This window comes from Annulohypoxylon maeteangense, assembly GCF_022496945.1.
Source record: "Annulohypoxylon maeteangense strain CBS 123835 unplaced genomic scaffold GGS22scaffold_5, whole genome shotgun sequence".
In the NCBI taxonomy this organism is placed as follows: domain Eukaryota; kingdom Fungi; phylum Ascomycota; class Sordariomycetes; order Xylariales; family Hypoxylaceae; genus Annulohypoxylon; species Annulohypoxylon maeteangense.
Genome location: NW_025953252.1, coordinates 1,666,346 through 1,683,165, shown reverse-complemented (window position 1 = coordinate 1,683,165; position 16,820 = coordinate 1,666,346). Strand labels below are relative to the sequence as shown.

Here is a 16,820-nt window from a genome sequence, read left to right as displayed (position 1 = left end):
CTAATCTGAAATATAAACGATTGAATAAAAAAACGCGCAGTCGGCGGTTTCTTTTTTTCCAAACGTTTGCATCGCCAAACCATAAATTTATGATGAATTGACGGTTAATTGGGTGCTGCAAGCTTTGGTACGGTACCTAGGTTAGATTTCGAATGAAACGGAGCAGGGGTTCTGTTGAAGCCTCTTTTCATGCATAATTGCGATAAATAGATATTTACCCATCTTTTGGCATTATATCTATTGGATAATCATCAACTGTGGAGTAGATATAAACTTACCGGGACTTAGGTAATTCCTGATGGAGCCCTGAGTTCCAATTGTTATGTAAGCACTCAGGTCTACGGTGTAAGCAAAGAAACTCTCAAGAAGCTTTCAAGCTTTAATTTTTAACAAAACCCCTCCATCTCTCTTAATTGTGTCTGAACAAACTTTGCGCAAACTAAGTAGAGGCAATTGAGTGTAAGCCCTAGGTTCCGTAGACCTAAGGGCTCAACCTATTTCCTCCTTCTCCCACCATTTGGTTTGTTTCCGTTGAATGACATCGCGTACCCTTGCCGCCTTCGCCATCAACGCCGACCTCTGACCTCCGACGTCCGACGATTTTCGTAAATAGATTGTCACCACCCAACCAAACATTCGCGCGCAATCTGAATAGACCCTCACGATGAACCCAGCTCAGGGACAACCTGCCCAAGGGCAGACTGTCCGTCTTCTCAGACCCGAGCAGATACGAGGCGTCAGCTATCTGACGGCTGAAGAAAAGCAGAAGTATGAGGAAGGCCTTCGACAGCTATACATCAAGATGGAACAGAACCCGCCCGAATCCTCAGAGCATACCTTGGCGAAACACAGAATCATCGAATTCTCGCGGACGGTCATCAGCAAGATAAAAACTCTCCAAGCAAGAAACCAGGCCGGTGGCCAGCCTCAACCGGGACAGCCAGGGCAACCTGGGCAATCGAGTCATATGAACGCGCAACAAAACCCCCAGAACGAGCAAACCCAGAACCAGAGCAACTTGGCACAAGCGCAGGCTCAGATTCAGGCTCAAGCTCAGGCTCAGAATCAGGTGCAAGCGCAAGCTCAGAGGATTGCTAATAGGCCTCAAGTCCAAATGCCTAATAACCCTGGCGCGTCTTCATCTACTCCCAACAATCCCGTTCCTGCCGGAAATCAAGTCCCGAAGCTCATAGTGAATCACACCAACCAATTGCCCTGGAACTCGCTTAGACCGCCGGCTCAGCTGACGACGCCGGAGCAGATGGCCAAATGGCAGAGCGAGATGAAGCAAAGGTACATGCGTTTTTTGGTGCAGATGGAGACCATTAAAAATAGATCGCAAAAGCTTGATGCCATGATCAAAGAGCGGCAAGATAAGGGACAGCTATCTGCCGAGGATGTGAAGAAATTCCAAGAACAGAAGCAGCAAGAACAGAAGAGTTATTCGGAGGCACAAAGATTTGTTGAAAATGTACGTCAACAAATGAAGGTGCAAGGACAACAAAATGCACAGCAGGCACGATCACAGCCAATGCAACAACAAAATGTCAGTGCTCCCACAACAAGTCATCCTATGCAAGCCGCAACTGCGTCGGTGAATGCGGCGATGGATGCTGCTAAAAATCAACAACTTGCGGCAGCCCGACCATCGGTTACAGCTACCCAGCCGCAACAGCAACAACCATCACAACAACCTCAGGTGCAGACCCAAGTTCAACCTCAAGTTCAACAACAGCAGCAACAACAACAGCAACACCCCGGGACACCTGTCACCCCGGCTACACCTGCGATGTCTGCACAGCAACAGCAACAGCAACATCAATCTCAGCAATCGCATTCAGTTGCTACTCCTTCTCAGCCTCAAATCAAGACTGAGCCGACTAACAACATGTCGCGCCCACCCCCTGTCAACACGGCTATTGCTGCAGCCGCTTCCTCTGCGAGCATGCCTTCTGCGGGTACGCCAACTCAGGCATCGGCACGCGTCCAGACTCCCCAATCTGCAGGTCAACAAGTAACCCCGGTTCCTCAGCCCGTCCGCCCTCTGACACACGCAGCTGCGGTCAGTCGCGCAAACTCGTCAACCAACGTACCCGGACAGTCTAACAGCGGTTCTGGTACTGGCATTTCCACTCCTAGCGCCAGTGGCCTTGTCAGCAACGCGAACCACGCCGGTCATTCGCACGCCCATCCTCAGCCTAGCCCGGCCCTTAACCCTAAGATGCCAATTAGCAAGAACTTGCCGCCCAAAGCAATCGAGACTCCACAAGCGGTCAGCGTCGGTGGCGGGAACACTCCCGGTCGCCCTTCACTTAGCGGAGGAGGTGGTCTTGGAGGTGGTGTGATGGGTCAGCCTGTGATTAACAAGATGCCGCCCGTCCAGTTTGATGCCGAGGGTGAACACGTGCTATCCAAGAAGAAGCTCGACGAACTTGTTCGCCAGGTCTGCGGTGGTGCCTCACCCGGTGCTGATGGCAATTACTTAACTCCGGATGTTGAAGAGGTATGTTGACCATGCTTTCTATTCCCTCAAACTTTAACCTCCTTGCATATACAATACTAACACATATCTTGCAGTCTGTTCTCAACGTTGCTGATAACTTTGTCGATCAAGTTATCCACTCCGCTTGTCGCTTAGCTAAGGAACGTGGTAGTAAGGTACTCGAAACTCGAGATTTACAACTTGTACTCGAGCGTGTCTACAACATCCGCATCCCTGGTCACACGTCAGAGGAGCTGCGAACTGTGCGCAAGGTACAACCTACCCCAAACTGGATTTCCAAGGTGCATGCCGTTCAAGCAGCCAAAGTCATGCCCGGCAAGGACGACAAGTAGGACGAGTCCGATCCTGCCAAGAAGCGCCTCAACGACTCGCTTTTTGCAAAGTTTGACGCACGACGTGCGGGTTTGCTTCCTATCCCTTCCGTGCTGGGCGGACCCGGCATGTCTACCACTAAGCCCATGAACCGACCTCGATCCGCCACCCATCCGGCTCCGAAGCAGCGGAACCGTAAGAGGATGATTCCTGCTACTGAAGAGGCCCCTGCTGCCGAACCAGTTTCTACGACCGAAGAGGCTGATGCTGCTGGAGAGGCTTCCGGCGATGAAGGAAATACCGCCTCATTATAAAATACCCTTACCGGTCTACAACCTTGCGGCAGATTAGGCATGCATGTTATTTGCGAACGGATGGAGTTTCGGATGTTTGATTTTAAGATTTTTACAACACGGTTATGTTCTGCCTATGGTGATCAGGAAAGAGCAAAAGGGATTCCCGTTATTCTGGCCTGGAGTTTCGTTGGTTTTACTTTCATGGTCTGACACTCGACCCGAGGGATACGATACGAGGCGTTGAGCAGGTCAAGTTTTTACCTATTCTTTTTCTTCAGAGATTAATGTACCCAGGTAGCCCCTAGCCACAGCCATATGCGGCTAATAAGATGCATATGATGATGTGGTCGTATTATTAAATACTTGGCTTCTGTATACTTGACAATGGTGACTGGTGATATATTGATTCGGTGCTACTTTTCCCCTTCTTTATCATCCTTAATCTGATATGAGATTCCCATCGAATAAATGACTAAATAGCTACTAGGTAAGCAACAATGATATAAATACCTACCTAGGTAATCTAGAGATCAAGCAGCAAATGCGCGACATGCCCGCTCTGACTGCCTGCATCGCGCAGTTCCATCCCAAGCAAGATGGGCAATTACTTGCGCCGGGGATCATCCGTCTCGAACCATCCCGACCGGGCTTCCTTTAGAAGAGGAGAGGAAAGGGAATCCCGTGGGGAGAAACGCCTGTCAAGCGCGGACATGTGGCACCTAGACCAATGGCTGCCGTTGGGCTTGGGCTGCTGCATGAGCGATGGCACATCCGACGTGTTCGGGCTTGATGGATTATTTATGTGAACTTTTTTGTCACGTTTTTTGTACGCGGGATATGGAGATTGGGGTTTTGGTTTGGGGTTTGATTTTGGTGTGCTTGTTATTATTGATGCGAACTTATCCAGTGTTTGAATACATCTACCTATCCGCGGATATGATACTCTCTATAACTGCCTTTAATATGTCGGTATTTGCAATTTACATATTACGTTGTTGATATCATTGAAGATTGTTGTTTTGTATTATTCTTGAACATTTAAATCGGAAATTGGGTTCAGATAAATAATTACGTACGAGGCATTCTGATGACGATGTCACTATTGATCTAACTAAGCTTGTGGCTAGTGCGGACGGATGCTGCACATTAGAAATGCGGCGAAGACGTTGGTCGTTTGGGAAAAAGCAAGGAAGGTTGAATCGTTGATTCGGTCGAAGCTCTGGACAGGCACCAATTCGCAAACGTCACTTGGATGGGTCCTTCGATAGAAGGTGAGGTGGGTCCCGGCATTAGATAGATCCAGAAAAAGATGTATCCAAGATACCTAGTAATTCGCATGGTATCACGCCCAAAACCCTTGTACCGTTTGGTCAAAGCTTCGTACTTTTTGTCTTGGCGCCTTCCAGGTTGGCGTTCTTTCGGAGCGCATCTTCGAGCTTCTCCAGCGCGCTCAGTGATTATCGGGTCCACTTATACTCACCTAGACAGCTGCTAGGATACCTAAATAACACCTAAACAGACCTAAACAGTGGTACAGCTCCAGGCATTCTAGCGCTATCCTCTCTTTCCTAGTAACCAGTCAGGCGACAACTGCCCTCCAGACTCCAGTCTTTCGCCCGGGACTTTTCGCTTGCATCACTCTTACCTTGTGACTGAGCCTGGACTGAGCCTGAACCTGAGCAACTGCAAACGACCATCAATCAGCAAGCAAAGCAATCTTCCATCTCCATCCTTCTACTCTTTCCATCTCTCATAATCAACAACTTCAAAATCAACTTCTCAATCAAACGGCGACTCATTCCTCCATTTGCGTGTATTTGTATCTACACGCACTTCTATTTCTCCTTTGTTTTATTTAGACACCTGGTTTGTGTTTTTTTCCGGTTAGCTGCCAAAAAAACGTCCAAACCAGTCCAGTTTCGTCTGCAGGGTCTCCGAACCGTGAGCGCGCCTCGCGATATCACCTGTCCATAGCATCGTCATCACCATCAATAATCCATCAACCATCAACCATCCATTCTACCCGAATTAAAATCGACGAATCACCCGATCGAGAGTCAAGTTATTCGACCTCATCCCTAATCAACAAAAAAGAACACATCTCTTTTCCCCTTTTCCATCTCTAGTTTTTCTCAGACGCAGATATGCCAGGGAAAACGCCTCATTCAAACGGCAACGAGCCGGTCGAGAATGGTATTAGGAACAACCAGGATGTTGATATGACCGACGAGAAGTCTTCACTCAAAGGCAAGGGAAAGAAGGGTGTTAAGGAGGGAGAGGATATGACTGTCGTCGTACCACCTTCAAAGACCACAAAGCAATCTTCTCAACCACCACCTCCGGATGCTGATGGGGATATTGCCATGGACGTAGATCAGCCAGAAGACCTTGAGGTTAAGGTCGACCCCATCACCCAAGCTATCACAGGTATGACTCGTATCATCATCCAAGTAATTTCCGTACATCTTAAACCTAACGCGTTTTTCCCCTTCTAGATTTAAAGAGCAATTTCGCCCTCCTCGACCGCGCGGTAACTCTATTCGATGCCAGATTCACATTAAGGGCTCTTAGATCCATCTCTTCCCTTCGAAAACGCCTCACTCCAGACATTCTCGCACAGGTTATCGCAGAGACGTTCTCTCCTACAAGTTCATCTGCCAACGTCGCCAAGCAGCTTTTGCTTGCGATCGGAAAGCAAGATGTACCTTTAGGTCGCCAGTCGAGTGCCGATATGGAGATTGATAGCGAACCGAAGGCCGCAGTTAAGAACGGCGCCAAGAAGGAGAGCAAAGATGTCATTCCCGAGATCGATATTTTCCTGAGCATCCTTGTTCAGGTTTATCTGTTCGACTCGAAGCAGTTTCAGCTAGGCTTCGACTTCTCTAAGTATCTCTCAGAGCGCATTCACTCTTTGAATCGTCGTACTCTAGACTCCCTTTCTGCCAAGGTTTATTTCTATTACTCTCTATTCTGCGAGCAACTTGCTCCGTTGCCCCCGTCCCCTCAGTCTCCCATCGTTGCGATCCGTCCAACTTTGTTGACTGCTCTCCGGACTGCCGTGCTACGAAAGGATATTGACATACAGGCCTCGGTCATCGTACTTCTTCTCCGAAGCTATCTCCTTACCTCCCACATCTCTCAAGCCGATCTCCTCGTATCCCACACCCAATTCCCAGAGAACGCTGCCAACAACCAGGTCGCACGTTACCTATATTACCTCGGCAGGATTCGTGCCATTCAGCTACGATACACGGAGGCACACGAGCATCTAACGGCTGCCACGAGGAAAGCACCGGCAAGCTCCTGCGCTTTAGGGTTTGCGCAAACAGCGACGAAGCTCCTGCTTGTTGTGGAGCTGCTCATGGGTGATATCCCCGAGCGCGCCACTTTCCGTGTCCCCAGCATGGAGCAAGCTCTTCACCCGTATTTCCTGCTTGTCCAGGCTGTGCGAGTGGGTAACCTGGAGGATTTCGAGTTGACGATCGTAGACCATGCCGACACCTTCCGCCGTGATGGCACATACTCGCTCATCTTACGTCTTCGCCAGAACGTTATCAAGACGGGTATCCGCATGATGAGTCTGAGCTACAGCCGTATCTCACTTCGCGACATCTGCATCCGCCTGCACCTTGGTAGCGAGGAGAGTGCCGAGTACATCGTCGCAAAGGCGATCAGGGATGGTGTCATCGAGGCGACGCTAGACCGTGAGCGAGGTTTCATGAAGAGCAAGGAGGTTGGTGATGTGTACGCCACTCGGGAACCTGGAGAGGCATTCCACGACCGTATCAGGGCCTGTCTTGCGCTCCATGACGAGAGTGTTAAGGTATGTTTCCGTCGTATTTATTCCGTCAAACGCTTAAAAGGAATTTGAACTAACATCGTTGCTTCACAGGCCATGCGCTTCCCAATGAACCAGCACCGGCTCGAATTGAAGAATGCTCAAGAAGCGAGAGAGCGAGAGCGTGAGATGGCGAAGGAGATACAAGAAGGAGATTTGGACGAAGACGACCTCGGTGGTGATTTTGAGGGCATGTAACATAATTCGAACCTGTGTATTCTGAAATCGGAGGCGGAGGAACCATCGGCGCTGCTTTACGCCCTTACCAATTCATAATAGTGGTACATGAGGCGAAAGGCTGCTTTTACATCGGTGATAAGTTGTAGTTTGCCAACGAGGGAGAAGTTGAGAGGGTGCATATGGCGCAGCCAACTTTTATAAACGTCATTTAAGGCCTTCATTGTAATAGATAACTGGCAGAAAGAGGAGAACTCTTGCTGCCCTTTCCGGCTACTGCTTCTTCATTAACTGGCTCTTGGAGGAACGGGAAAACGTGGTAATGATTCCTTGTTTCGGTCCATGTGTTTCAACATCATCCGGTCGGCTGGGAATATAAACCTGCTCTTTTTCTAAATGCATTTTGGATGATCTTACCGCTGTTGCTATTCATTGCCATCCATGCATGGCATATGGTAGGTAGGGTGGCTTGTTTGACTTTGTGGTTTGTGGCTTTATGAAAACAGGCGGCATGGTTTGCGATATAACGTAGAAATACTAGTACCTACTATCGACTAGTCACGGAAAGTTTATTTGTAAGTTGCTTGGATAGGTAGTGATGGTAACGGTAGATGTCGATGTTTTGCGTAGACGTTTCCCATCAAATACACCCCGATTTCGAGATAACGATAGAACATTGAAAGTGGGTGATTCAGAGTTCGAAACCCAAAACAGTAAGTCCCATCAAGTCACCAACGTACATACGCTTGTTGGAGCTTGGTCATGTTTGAGGGTGTCACGTGGGGTACACTTTACCTTGTTCCAGTCGTACCCAACTTTAGCTTCAGTTCGACCTTTCCTATTACGTAATCGCATGTCTCCGATAGTTTAACTTTCAATGTTGTCTAACATTCAATTCAACGAACTTGTATTTACTTATTATTTGTTTTCCGACTCCATTTCTTTCGCCGAATTGTGTACACGTGTAACCAATTGACATGACCGCGCCGAAATCGCACTTTCGAAATTGGCGATAAGCTATGGCGCCCCAGAAGCGCAAGAGACTCCAGGACGAACCGCCCCCGCGCCGCACGACTAGGCGACACCCCGATGAGCCGGAACGTTTGCTTAGGAGCGGGCGCGTACGCGCTGATGCGATTGAGAAACATAATGCCGTGCGCGCGGAACCACCTGTGATTAAGAGCGTTGAGATTGACGCGTCGAAGGCGCCGAGACGACCTGGTAGACCGCCGACGAAGAGAGTGGTCGAGGAAAAGGTTTTGAAGGAGAATATACGGCCTTCTGGCTTCGACTACGTCAATGACGATGACGAGGAAGAGATTGAGGAGGTTGAGCTGTTGAAACATACACCATCGCCTACACCGCCACCACCACCCTCGGCGCGAACGAGTACAAGCGCCGAGCCGACGCAGACGAAAGTGCTGAAGTCGTCGCTGCAATTGCAACAGTCTCGTACGACACAAGTTTCCTCGACAGACAAGCTCGTGACCCCGAAACGAACCCCCTCTTCTACGGATAAACTGTCCAAACCACCGCCGACGCCGCGTTCAGACCGCAATATCGATAAAGTCGTATTAGGCGATATCTGCTTCAAGGCGTGGTACCCATCGTACTATGGCAAGGAAGTGCTTGGCGACATATCGAACTCTAATACAAATGCGGGCGGCAAAGATAGGCCGGGTGGGAAAGATAGAGAGGGTGGGGGGAAGATTGGCGGCAGGATTGGAGGCGGGAAGAGGAATCCGCCGCCTATGCTTGAGAGGCTTTATGTGTGTCCGTGTTGCTTTAAGTATAGTCGTGAGTTAGTCATGTGGTGGGAACATGTTAGGGCTTGTGAGCGTACGTTTGGGATGCCGGGGACGAAGGTTTACACGCATCCTAAGGGGAGGAGGACGGTTAAGGAGGCTGGGGTTGGGGTTGTGGGTGAGGGTGTAGAGAAGGTGAAGGGGAGGGGGAGGAAGAGGAGTGATGCGGATGCGACTGCGAGTGTGAATGTGGAGAAAGTGGTTGTTGATGAGGGCGAGTGGAGTGTGTGGGAGGTTGATGGGGAGAAAGATAGGGTAAGTCAAGTCATTTCGTTCCTGTGTAAACTATATTTTGACTTGAAGCTGACTCCTCGATCTACAGTTATTCTGCCAGAACCTGTCCCTGTTCGCGAAGTTATTCCTAGATAACAAATCGGTCTTCTTCGACGTTACGGGGTTTAACTACTTTCTCCTCGTCTATACCCCTCCACAGCCATCCGACACGCAATTGCCTCCGCTCGCAAACATAGACTTAAACGAGTCCCCTCCTCAACACCAACCTTATCTTTCCCCGACCAACAATCCCTCCGATCCAGATAAACCACATTCGCCCGAAAGTAGACCACAGGTGGTTGGCTTCTTCTCGAAGGAAAAGCTTAGCTGGGATAATAACAATCTGGCATGCATACTGGTCTTCCCACCGTGGCAGCGCAAGGGGCTCGGCGCCCTGCTCATGGGCGTCTCGTACGAGATCTCCCGTCGCGAGGGCATACTCGGTGGCCCTGAAAAGCCGATATCGGAGCTCGGGAGGAAAGGATATAAGAGGTTCTGGGCGGGCGAGATCGCGAGATGGTTATTGGGACTTGACTTATCTCAGCCCCAGAAAAGGGGCGAGGAAGGAGAGGAAGACACAGTCGAGAAGGAAGAGAGTGGAATAAATGAAGAGGGAAAAGAAGGGGAATATTTAATCAGCATCGACCAGTGCTCTAAGGCTACTTGGATCGTACCTGAGGACTGCCTTGCTGTTCTTAAGGAAATGGGCGTTGTCGAAGACGCGGGTCCAGGCCTTGCTGAGGTGGAAGTCGATACCGCCGCGAACCACGGGAATATCTCTAGTGACGAGGAGGGCGACGCCGAAGTCAAGGAAGTTAAGACGGTGTCAAGAGTCAGACTCGACAAAGAAGCTGTCCGGCGCTGGGTTGATGCCAATAAGATCGACCTTACGCGGGCATGTGATCCGGACGGGTTTATCGAGGGGTATGCCATTGGTAAAATCGAGGATGAGGAGGTGGATGAAGCATAAACATAGGGGAGAGATGTCATTGAGATATGGTGATAGATACTGCTGAGATACCCTGATACCCTTGTTGCCTTACACTTGAGCGGTTTGATTTGCTTGATGCCTATGAAAGTTAAATTTAATAATTAGTGAAGCTTTTTTACTCGTGTATGGTGCTTGGCTGGTTATTGATGATAAATGTGTCGGCGGTTATGTTGTGTTTTGAAGCGTATGCTGGCGGCCTTGGTGTTTGCCGCAGAATATTGACTGTCGGGTGTTTGTACAATACGGAAGTTTGAACGAGGTCCGGTGTCGAGGTAGCTATACCAAATGACTTTCTTGGTATTGTAGCTTGGTGGTAGGTGCCTAGCATGCGGCGTTTTTCTATGATCTGGTCCTACGTTGGTGATCGGTAGGTAGGTAGGTACCTATTGCTCCCACAACTATCCCGGTCTCCTAGGTGGTAACACTATAATTGTGTAACTTGATTCTAGGATTGGAAACCCTATCGTAATGAGATGCATCCGTTCAACAAAATCTATGCCGTTGGGTTCTTGGAAAGTCCGGTGGCTTACATATAATGTCAAATTGCTGTATTAATTCCAACAATCATCCCCAACCTCTTCGTGGGTAAATCAAGTCACGGTAACGAAATAGTCATAATAGTTGAATTGTTCCCATTGAGAATAAAAAAAAGCCGTTACACTTTCATAACTCGTACTGACATCAATGATAAGCAAGCCCTCAAGCAAAGAAACGAAACCTCCAAGCCTCCAAAGGTGAGAAAAAAACAAAGGTATATAACGGGCGACCCGTCCATGCAACCACCCCAAAAAGAATCCATTCAAATGACCTCCCACTGTTACCTTCTATCATTTCACATCGTTCCGCTTCGTTTGCTTGCTCGCTTGCTCATTCTCCTCCTACCAAGAAAAAATAATAATCAGAAAGCCCCAAATTCCCTGATGCCCAAATGATGATGTATGTATGTATGCAATGTTCCTCCAGATATATGATATATATATAAATGCCATTTTTATGCGTGCGTAGATAGTCCTATCCTGTCCTTCCGTACCTGGTAAAAAAGAGGATTCGTAAGATATTTGCGTGTATGTGTGTATCCCTTACATCCTTTCGTTTCATGCTGTCATTATGTTGTTCCGAAATCCATCCATCCATCCATATCATACTTTTTTTCGTTTCACCCTTCGTGTGTTGACCCTTACCGCAAACCGTGTGATGAATGGGGAAGTTATTGGTAATTATACTCGGAGCCGTACTTCGGCTTCCTCTTCCCGTCGAACTCGTTGACAACCTTGCGATACCTTCCAACCGCCGACGGCGCCCCGGCCTGCGAGCCGCGACGGTGATTTCGCCTGCTGCGCTCGTCGTCGTCGATGCAGCTGATGCTATCGCTAGGCGCAAGGCTCACGTTGTCGTCTTCCTCTTCGTCATCGTCCCAGTCCTCCCAGCTAGCCCTGCTCTCCCGCGCCGAGACGTAGCTGTTCGCGCGGCTGCGCCCCGCCCTTCCGTACATGGGAGCCTGTGCCGGAGGACGCACTGTGCTAGCTGATCGTGCCGTTCGCGCCGACACGTATGTCTCAGCCTCCACTGGTCGCGGCGCCCTCGCCTTCGAGCTATCACGGCTGCGGTATGTGGACTCGGCTTCCCGATACTTAGACGGCGCTTTGGAAGGCGACGCCGTGTACTTCGAAGGCGCCTTCGACGGCGCATAGCTGCGGCGGTCATCACCGTCTACTTGGCTGCGGTACTCATGGTCCATAAGCAACCGCTGTCCAAGCCCATTCCGCGAGCCCGTCGTGCTCATATACTCTCCATCAGCAATCATCAACGGCCGTCTAACCGAGCCCGCCTCACTGCTACGACGTCCCCTACTACCCGCGCCATAATGGCTCGTCCGCCCATCATCATCCGGCGCCCTGCTTCTCGGCGGTGGCGCTTCAAGCTGTGCATACCGCCCGTAGCTAACCGGGGGATACTTCTTAGACGGCGAGTCCTCGATATATCTAGGCTGATGCGAAGGCGGGTCTTGAAGGGACCCTCGTCGCGGGTACGAACTCGGGGCGTAGCTCTGCGACTCGTAGTCTTGGTACGGGACCTGCTGGCGGTCGTTCCTCAACATGGCGTAAGTCAATGCGCCGCCCACGGCAACACCCGCGGCCGCGGCTCCGAGAAGGGTGCCGAGACCGGCGCCCATGCCGCCCCCGCTTCTAGGACTCTCCCGCGACGGCGTTTCCATCGCCGAGATGGTCGCGCTGCGCCGTATCCCGGGGGCCCGCGGCTCGCGCGGGGCGATGGAGCTTGTAGCTGAGCGTCCGTATGAGCGGGGGTACTCGTCGCCCCCTGAGCACACAACCTCGATCCTATTGCCGTCATAGTCGGTGAGTTCCACGCGGCTCCTGCCATCGGTTTCGATGGGCAAGTCTGGGTCTGCGCGTATGGCGGCCGCGCGGAAAGCAGCTAGGATCTGCGGTGATTGGGCAGAGAGGACAACACGTGATGGCCGCAGCGATTGGCCGGAACCGGCCCTCCTTACTTCCAGCACCGGTTTCGGGACGCCGGTGGTAGTGTCGCCGTAGACCACGGATGACGCATTGGCGGAGATGTAGCGAAGCTTCAGAGGCTGAGTTATGGAGGAGTAGAAGGAGGCTGCCGAGGGGAGGTCTCTGACTTGGACAAAGGGCAGAACCTGCTGCATAACTGATGTGTTTTCGTATACAGATATCTTTGAAAGGGAGAGTTGGGTATGGGAATGAGAACGAGGCTATAGATGAGAATGGGAGTGGAAGGGAGATACACTGAGCTAGGAATTGGGAGTAAGACGACGATGACGAGAGAGAGATAATGACGATACTGGTTGAAAGGAGTAAACAATCAACAAAATCAATATAACAAGATGCTCGCTGAACTTGTATTATTGTAGATCATGAGAATGGAGATGGAGGTTTAAAGGAGGGACGCCAGCTACGTAGATACACGTGTAACAGGGTTCATGTGGGAAGTGGTGAAAGTTGGCCCGAGCTTTCACGAGGGTAGGTGGGGAAGGTCAAATACGTGTACTATCCCTGTATTTGGGCAGGTAGGCAGGTAAGTTTGGCATCTATGACGGATAGCTACATAAATCTATGTCCACTATGCGGGTGTTACACACTTTCAGCTTGGACTGTGAGACCTAGCTTAGGGGGTTTGACCCTTTTGACCCTTTTTGACAACTCGTCAGCTGGGGCAATTGAGCGGTAAATGCCATCACATTACCCCTGATTCAGATTCGGTATGGATATTTATAATTTCCTATCTTCGAATTGTGATTTTTGATCAGGCAGTCAGGGTATAAAAGTAGGTGTAGGTATAAGTCGGTGTACGTACCTTGTAGGTACATTGTAGGTACATTTGAGCATGTTCTTCAGGTTGATTGGGTTATACTCACGTGATGGGATTACCTACATACAGCGTAACGATTGTGCGATTTCCAAGTTTCAAGGGAGGGGAAACAGCATTGAATCTTGAAAATTGGAAGGAAATCGGATAATTCTCCAACCGAATACCGATGCACCTGAGCATCATCGAAAAAAATATTTCTCATCATCTCGCTTCTGCTTCGCGGGGAGAAGACTCCTCTCTTGATACTCAGTGACTCAGTGACTCCAAAGTCAACACCCAGGTAATTTCGCCATTTAGAAAACCAATGTGCATACCGCTCATATGTCAGTATATACATACCGCTTGATATGCATTGTGGATGTGAAATAGATATCAAATCCACTCATTGAATCCTCTTTCGGTCAATTCCATGTGGACATGGTCATACGCCATATGCGTCGAATCGTAAATTCGGGGTCAAGTCAATATCGTTAATGTTGAGTTCGAAGGTTGGTTGATGGGAACATGAAAACAGAAGAAAAGGAAATTCTTTCAATTTTCAATGAAATGTTATCCTGAGGCAATGAGGCTTAAAAGAAGCAATCCCGGCGAATGCTACGTATTGTGAACCTCGCATCTGACTGGTCCGAAAAAGTTTTTCGCAACACAAGACCCACTGACTCATATTCCTCATTTCCCGGACTCCTGGGAGAATCCCAACGGAAATTGAATAGCTGCACGCATTTTTGCTATGCTTGAGAGAAAGAGGGATTGATTGGAAAAGGGCTTTTTCGGTGATCGTCGGGAAAATCCTGGGAGGCCGTGGATTTGCTCCTATTGGTCCGTGTCCAAAAATAAAGGTTAGATCGAAGCCGAGCTGCACCTGTGCTGCTGGACACGCAGGAAAGGCAGATAACCGGACGAGAGGTAGGGGAAGTGCCTTTCGTGCAGCCGCGTTTCGGGTGGTAGTGATACGTAGCGGTCGATGCTTAGGTGAGCTTAGGCTGCTTAGGGTACCTGTACGAAATAGTTGGGAAGATTGGGAACATTAAAGATTGGATCATGGATGGAAGGATGGAAAGCAACTCGAAGAACCGAGATCCACCTTTGCCTGACTACTAGGTACTAGTGGACCTAGCACGTAGTGTGGGAGCTACTTCTTAGAAGAATCCATTGAGGGAATTTCTTGAGGCAAGTGCTCTGAGAATTTGAAAAGTCCAAGAGGAATTTTTGTGTGAAGCTCCTTCCTTCCGGAACCCGAGGGTGCATTGCTCTTTTATCTTTTCTGTCCCGTCTCTTACCTGTTTCCTCTGTACCTGCGAAGCTCCACCCACGTGGTTTTTAGAGGTCTCAAGTGTTGATGATGATGAATGTTGGTGGGGGTTACTAGTGGGGGATTGCCTGTATGTATTATTCTTAATTTTAATTTTAATTCTTTTTTCTCTTTTTTTTTTTCAATATGACACACTATTAGGTACCTACCTAGACATGTACCACTACTAAGCATGTTCTATGTATGTTGTACAGGATGAGACCTTGATATAAACTGAAAGACAAGCTGAAAATAGAGAAAACATTTAAATACTAGCTGAGTCTTCACTATCAAAAGGTAACAATTCAAATTCAAAGTTTGAGAGAAACAACCGGACGGAAGTCATGGATCGTGAAGCTTGCCAAGAAGAAAATAAAAAAGCCTCAACTTTTAATCAAGAAGGTTTTTCAATCAAATAAGCTCGGGTTTCTGTTATGGGAAGACCCGGTATTCCCCGAGTGCGGCGCATTGATTTTACCAAACCATCAAAAATTATCGTCAGCCTTATCCTAATTAGGTAGCCTCCACTACGTAGTAAAAAATTCTCAGAAGCTTTGATCATTTTTGGATCTAGGGGTCCACTTGTCATCCACCATCCTGTGGGTTCCGAGTCGTGGCCTATGCTTTGGGTTCTTACTCTTGCACTCTTGTCACTTTCCCATCTACGACGTACCCTAGAATAGTGTACCTTCCACAGAGTACTTCCTAAGGACCGACGCCGTACCGACCGCCAGGTGATTGAACCGTCCCCCAACCCGGCAACCTTACCAGCTAGTGTAGCGACCTAGCCGACCTTGTTCCTCTCGATTCTTCCGAAGCTCTCCCTTCTCTTTTCTTCCTTTCCCACACACACCAGTCAGCAAGCTTGATTTTTTTTTTCCATCACCGACTTTGAGAAGCTCCTCTCATCTTTTCTTTCTCATCTGCCATTTTCGTCTTTTCAATCGACCTCTCCCCTCCATCACACCTACGTCAATCACAATGGCCGCCGCTCGTGTTGTCGCTTCGAGACTTGCCTCGTCCATGGGCACCAAGGTCGCTCGACCTGCCATGCGAGCTCAATTGACCACCGTTGCTGCTAAGCGAACCATCAGTATGTTTCAACCCAACCATCAATTCACTCAATCTTATCCCGTCTGCCATTGGCAATTGGTATCAACATCAATGATATCAATGATATCAATTATATCATCGTAGTCCTTTATCACCGCATTTAATAAAACCCGACGTAAAATTTTTTTGTGCGTGCGCCAGCTGACATGTCCCGACTTCAGGCAATGCCACCCCCTTCCAGACCGTCAAGCGCCAGCAGGCCTCTAAGATTCTGAGCGCCACCACCCGCCAGGCTTTCCAACAGACTCCCCGCCGAGCATACTCCTCTGAGATCGCCCAGGCCATGGTCGAGGTCTCCAAGAACTTGGGTATGGGTTCCGCTGCCATCGGTCTAACCGGTGCCGGTATTGGTATTGGTCTCGTCTTCGCCGCTCTCCTCAATGGTGTTGCCCGCAACCCCGCCCTCCGAGGACAGCTCTTCTCCTACGCCATTCTGGGTTTCGCCTTCGTTGAGGCCATCGGTCTCTTCGATCTCATGGTTGCCCTCATGGCCAAGTTCGTATGTGCTATCCCGAAAATCCCGCAAATGTTTCAAGGTCAACTACTAACCTCGGCCATCAGACTTAAACACCTTAACCTCCATACTTACGGAGGCTGGGGTTCACACTACGATATGGAACGTGTGAATGAGCATTTCTGGGGTGTGAAGGAGTGCATAACATCGAACATGATCGATGGTGCCATGCCTTTCACCGTGTTCATTAGGAGAACCAGCATTAGAGAGTAATAGAGGTCATTAAGACTCCCGTGGATAGGAGGGATAAAAACCTTAAGGGGGGGAGGCATCGCATTGCATTGACTGACACATGTAAAAAGATGGGAGAAAAAATCCACACAAAGCCAAACCCTCCGGATGGCATCTGT

At 49.3% G+C, this 16,820-nt stretch overlaps 5 protein-coding genes across 5 annotated transcripts; 4 read left to right on the top strand and 1 right to left on the bottom strand.

Moving 5' to 3' along the window:
- The first annotated feature begins 367 nt into the window (after positions 1-367).
- Positions 368-3,471, top strand: GGS22DRAFT_159026 (uncharacterized protein). Its single transcript, XM_047960732.1, has 2 exons — positions 368-2,503; positions 2,578-3,471. Exons 1-2 carry the CDS (start codon positions 665-667, stop codon positions 2,833-2,835), a joined length of 2,097 nt encoding a protein of 698 aa, XP_047820781.1. The 5' UTR covers positions 368-664; the 3' UTR covers positions 2,836-3,471.
- Positions 3,472-4,610: 1,139 nt separating this feature from the next.
- On the top strand, positions 4,611-7,416 carry GGS22DRAFT_119437 (proteasome regulatory subunit C-terminal-domain-containing protein). The gene is made up of 3 exons (XM_047958185.1): positions 4,611-5,538; positions 5,607-6,934; positions 7,004-7,416. The coding sequence occupies exons 1-3, from the start codon at positions 5,256-5,258 to the stop codon at positions 7,145-7,147; spliced, it is 1,755 nt and encodes a 584-aa protein (XP_047820780.1). The 5' UTR covers positions 4,611-5,255; the 3' UTR covers positions 7,148-7,416.
- A 553-nt stretch (positions 7,417-7,969) lies between these two features.
- On the top strand, positions 7,970-10,332 carry GGS22DRAFT_199273 (acyl-CoA N-acyltransferase). Its single transcript, XM_047966268.1, has 2 exons — positions 7,970-9,186; positions 9,254-10,332. Exons 1-2 carry the CDS (start codon positions 8,146-8,148, stop codon positions 10,172-10,174), a joined length of 1,962 nt encoding a protein of 653 aa, XP_047820779.1. The 5' UTR covers positions 7,970-8,145; the 3' UTR covers positions 10,175-10,332.
- Positions 10,333-10,810: 478 nt separating this feature from the next.
- On the bottom strand, positions 10,811-13,295 carry GGS22DRAFT_159019 (uncharacterized protein). Its single transcript, XM_047960731.1, has one exon. It carries the CDS (start codon positions 12,867-12,869, stop codon positions 11,403-11,405), a length of 1,467 nt encoding a protein of 488 aa, XP_047820778.1. The 5' UTR covers positions 12,870-13,295; the 3' UTR covers positions 10,811-11,402.
- Positions 13,296-15,824: 2,529 nt separating this feature from the next.
- On the top strand, positions 15,825-16,683 carry GGS22DRAFT_187023 (uncharacterized protein; the record flags this gene model as incomplete). The annotated part of the gene is made up of 3 exons (XM_047964535.1): positions 15,825-15,936; positions 16,118-16,451; positions 16,518-16,683. The coding sequence occupies 3 exons, from the start codon at positions 15,825-15,827 to the stop codon at positions 16,681-16,683; spliced, it is 612 nt and encodes a 203-aa protein (XP_047820777.1).
- Positions 16,684-16,820: the final 137 nt, after the last annotated feature.

What these genes read in the sequence shown, in the direction of transcription:
- GGS22DRAFT_119437 (XM_047958185.1), top strand. Translation starts at nt 5,256, where the DNA reads ATGCCAGGGAAAACGCCTCATTCAAACGGCAACGAGCCGGTCGAGAAT. An exon ending in CATCACCCAAGCTATCACAG is followed by an intron (nt 5,539 to 5,606) that starts GTATGACTCGTA and finishes TTCCCCTTCTAG; the next exon opens with ATTTAAAGAGCAATTTCGCC. An exon ending in TCCATGACGAGAGTGTTAAG is followed by an intron (nt 6,935 to 7,003) that starts GTATGTTTCCGT and finishes GTTGCTTCACAG; the next exon opens with GCCATGCGCTTCCCAATGAA.
- GGS22DRAFT_199273 (XM_047966268.1), top strand. Translation starts at nt 8,146, where the DNA reads ATGGCGCCCCAGAAGCGCAAGAGACTCCAGGACGAACCGCCCCCGCGC. An exon ending in TTGATGGGGAGAAAGATAGG is followed by an intron (nt 9,187 to 9,253) that starts GTAAGTCAAGTC and finishes CTCGATCTACAG; the next exon opens with TTATTCTGCCAGAACCTGTC.
- GGS22DRAFT_159019 (XM_047960731.1), bottom strand. Translation starts at nt 12,869, where the DNA reads ATGCAGCAGGTTCTGCCCTTTGTCCAAGTCAGAGACCTCCCCTCGGCA.
- GGS22DRAFT_159026 (XM_047960732.1), top strand. Translation starts at nt 665, where the DNA reads ATGAACCCAGCTCAGGGACAACCTGCCCAAGGGCAGACTGTCCGTCTT. An exon ending in TAACTCCGGATGTTGAAGAG is followed by an intron (nt 2,504 to 2,577) that starts GTATGTTGACCA and finishes CATATCTTGCAG; the next exon opens with TCTGTTCTCAACGTTGCTGA.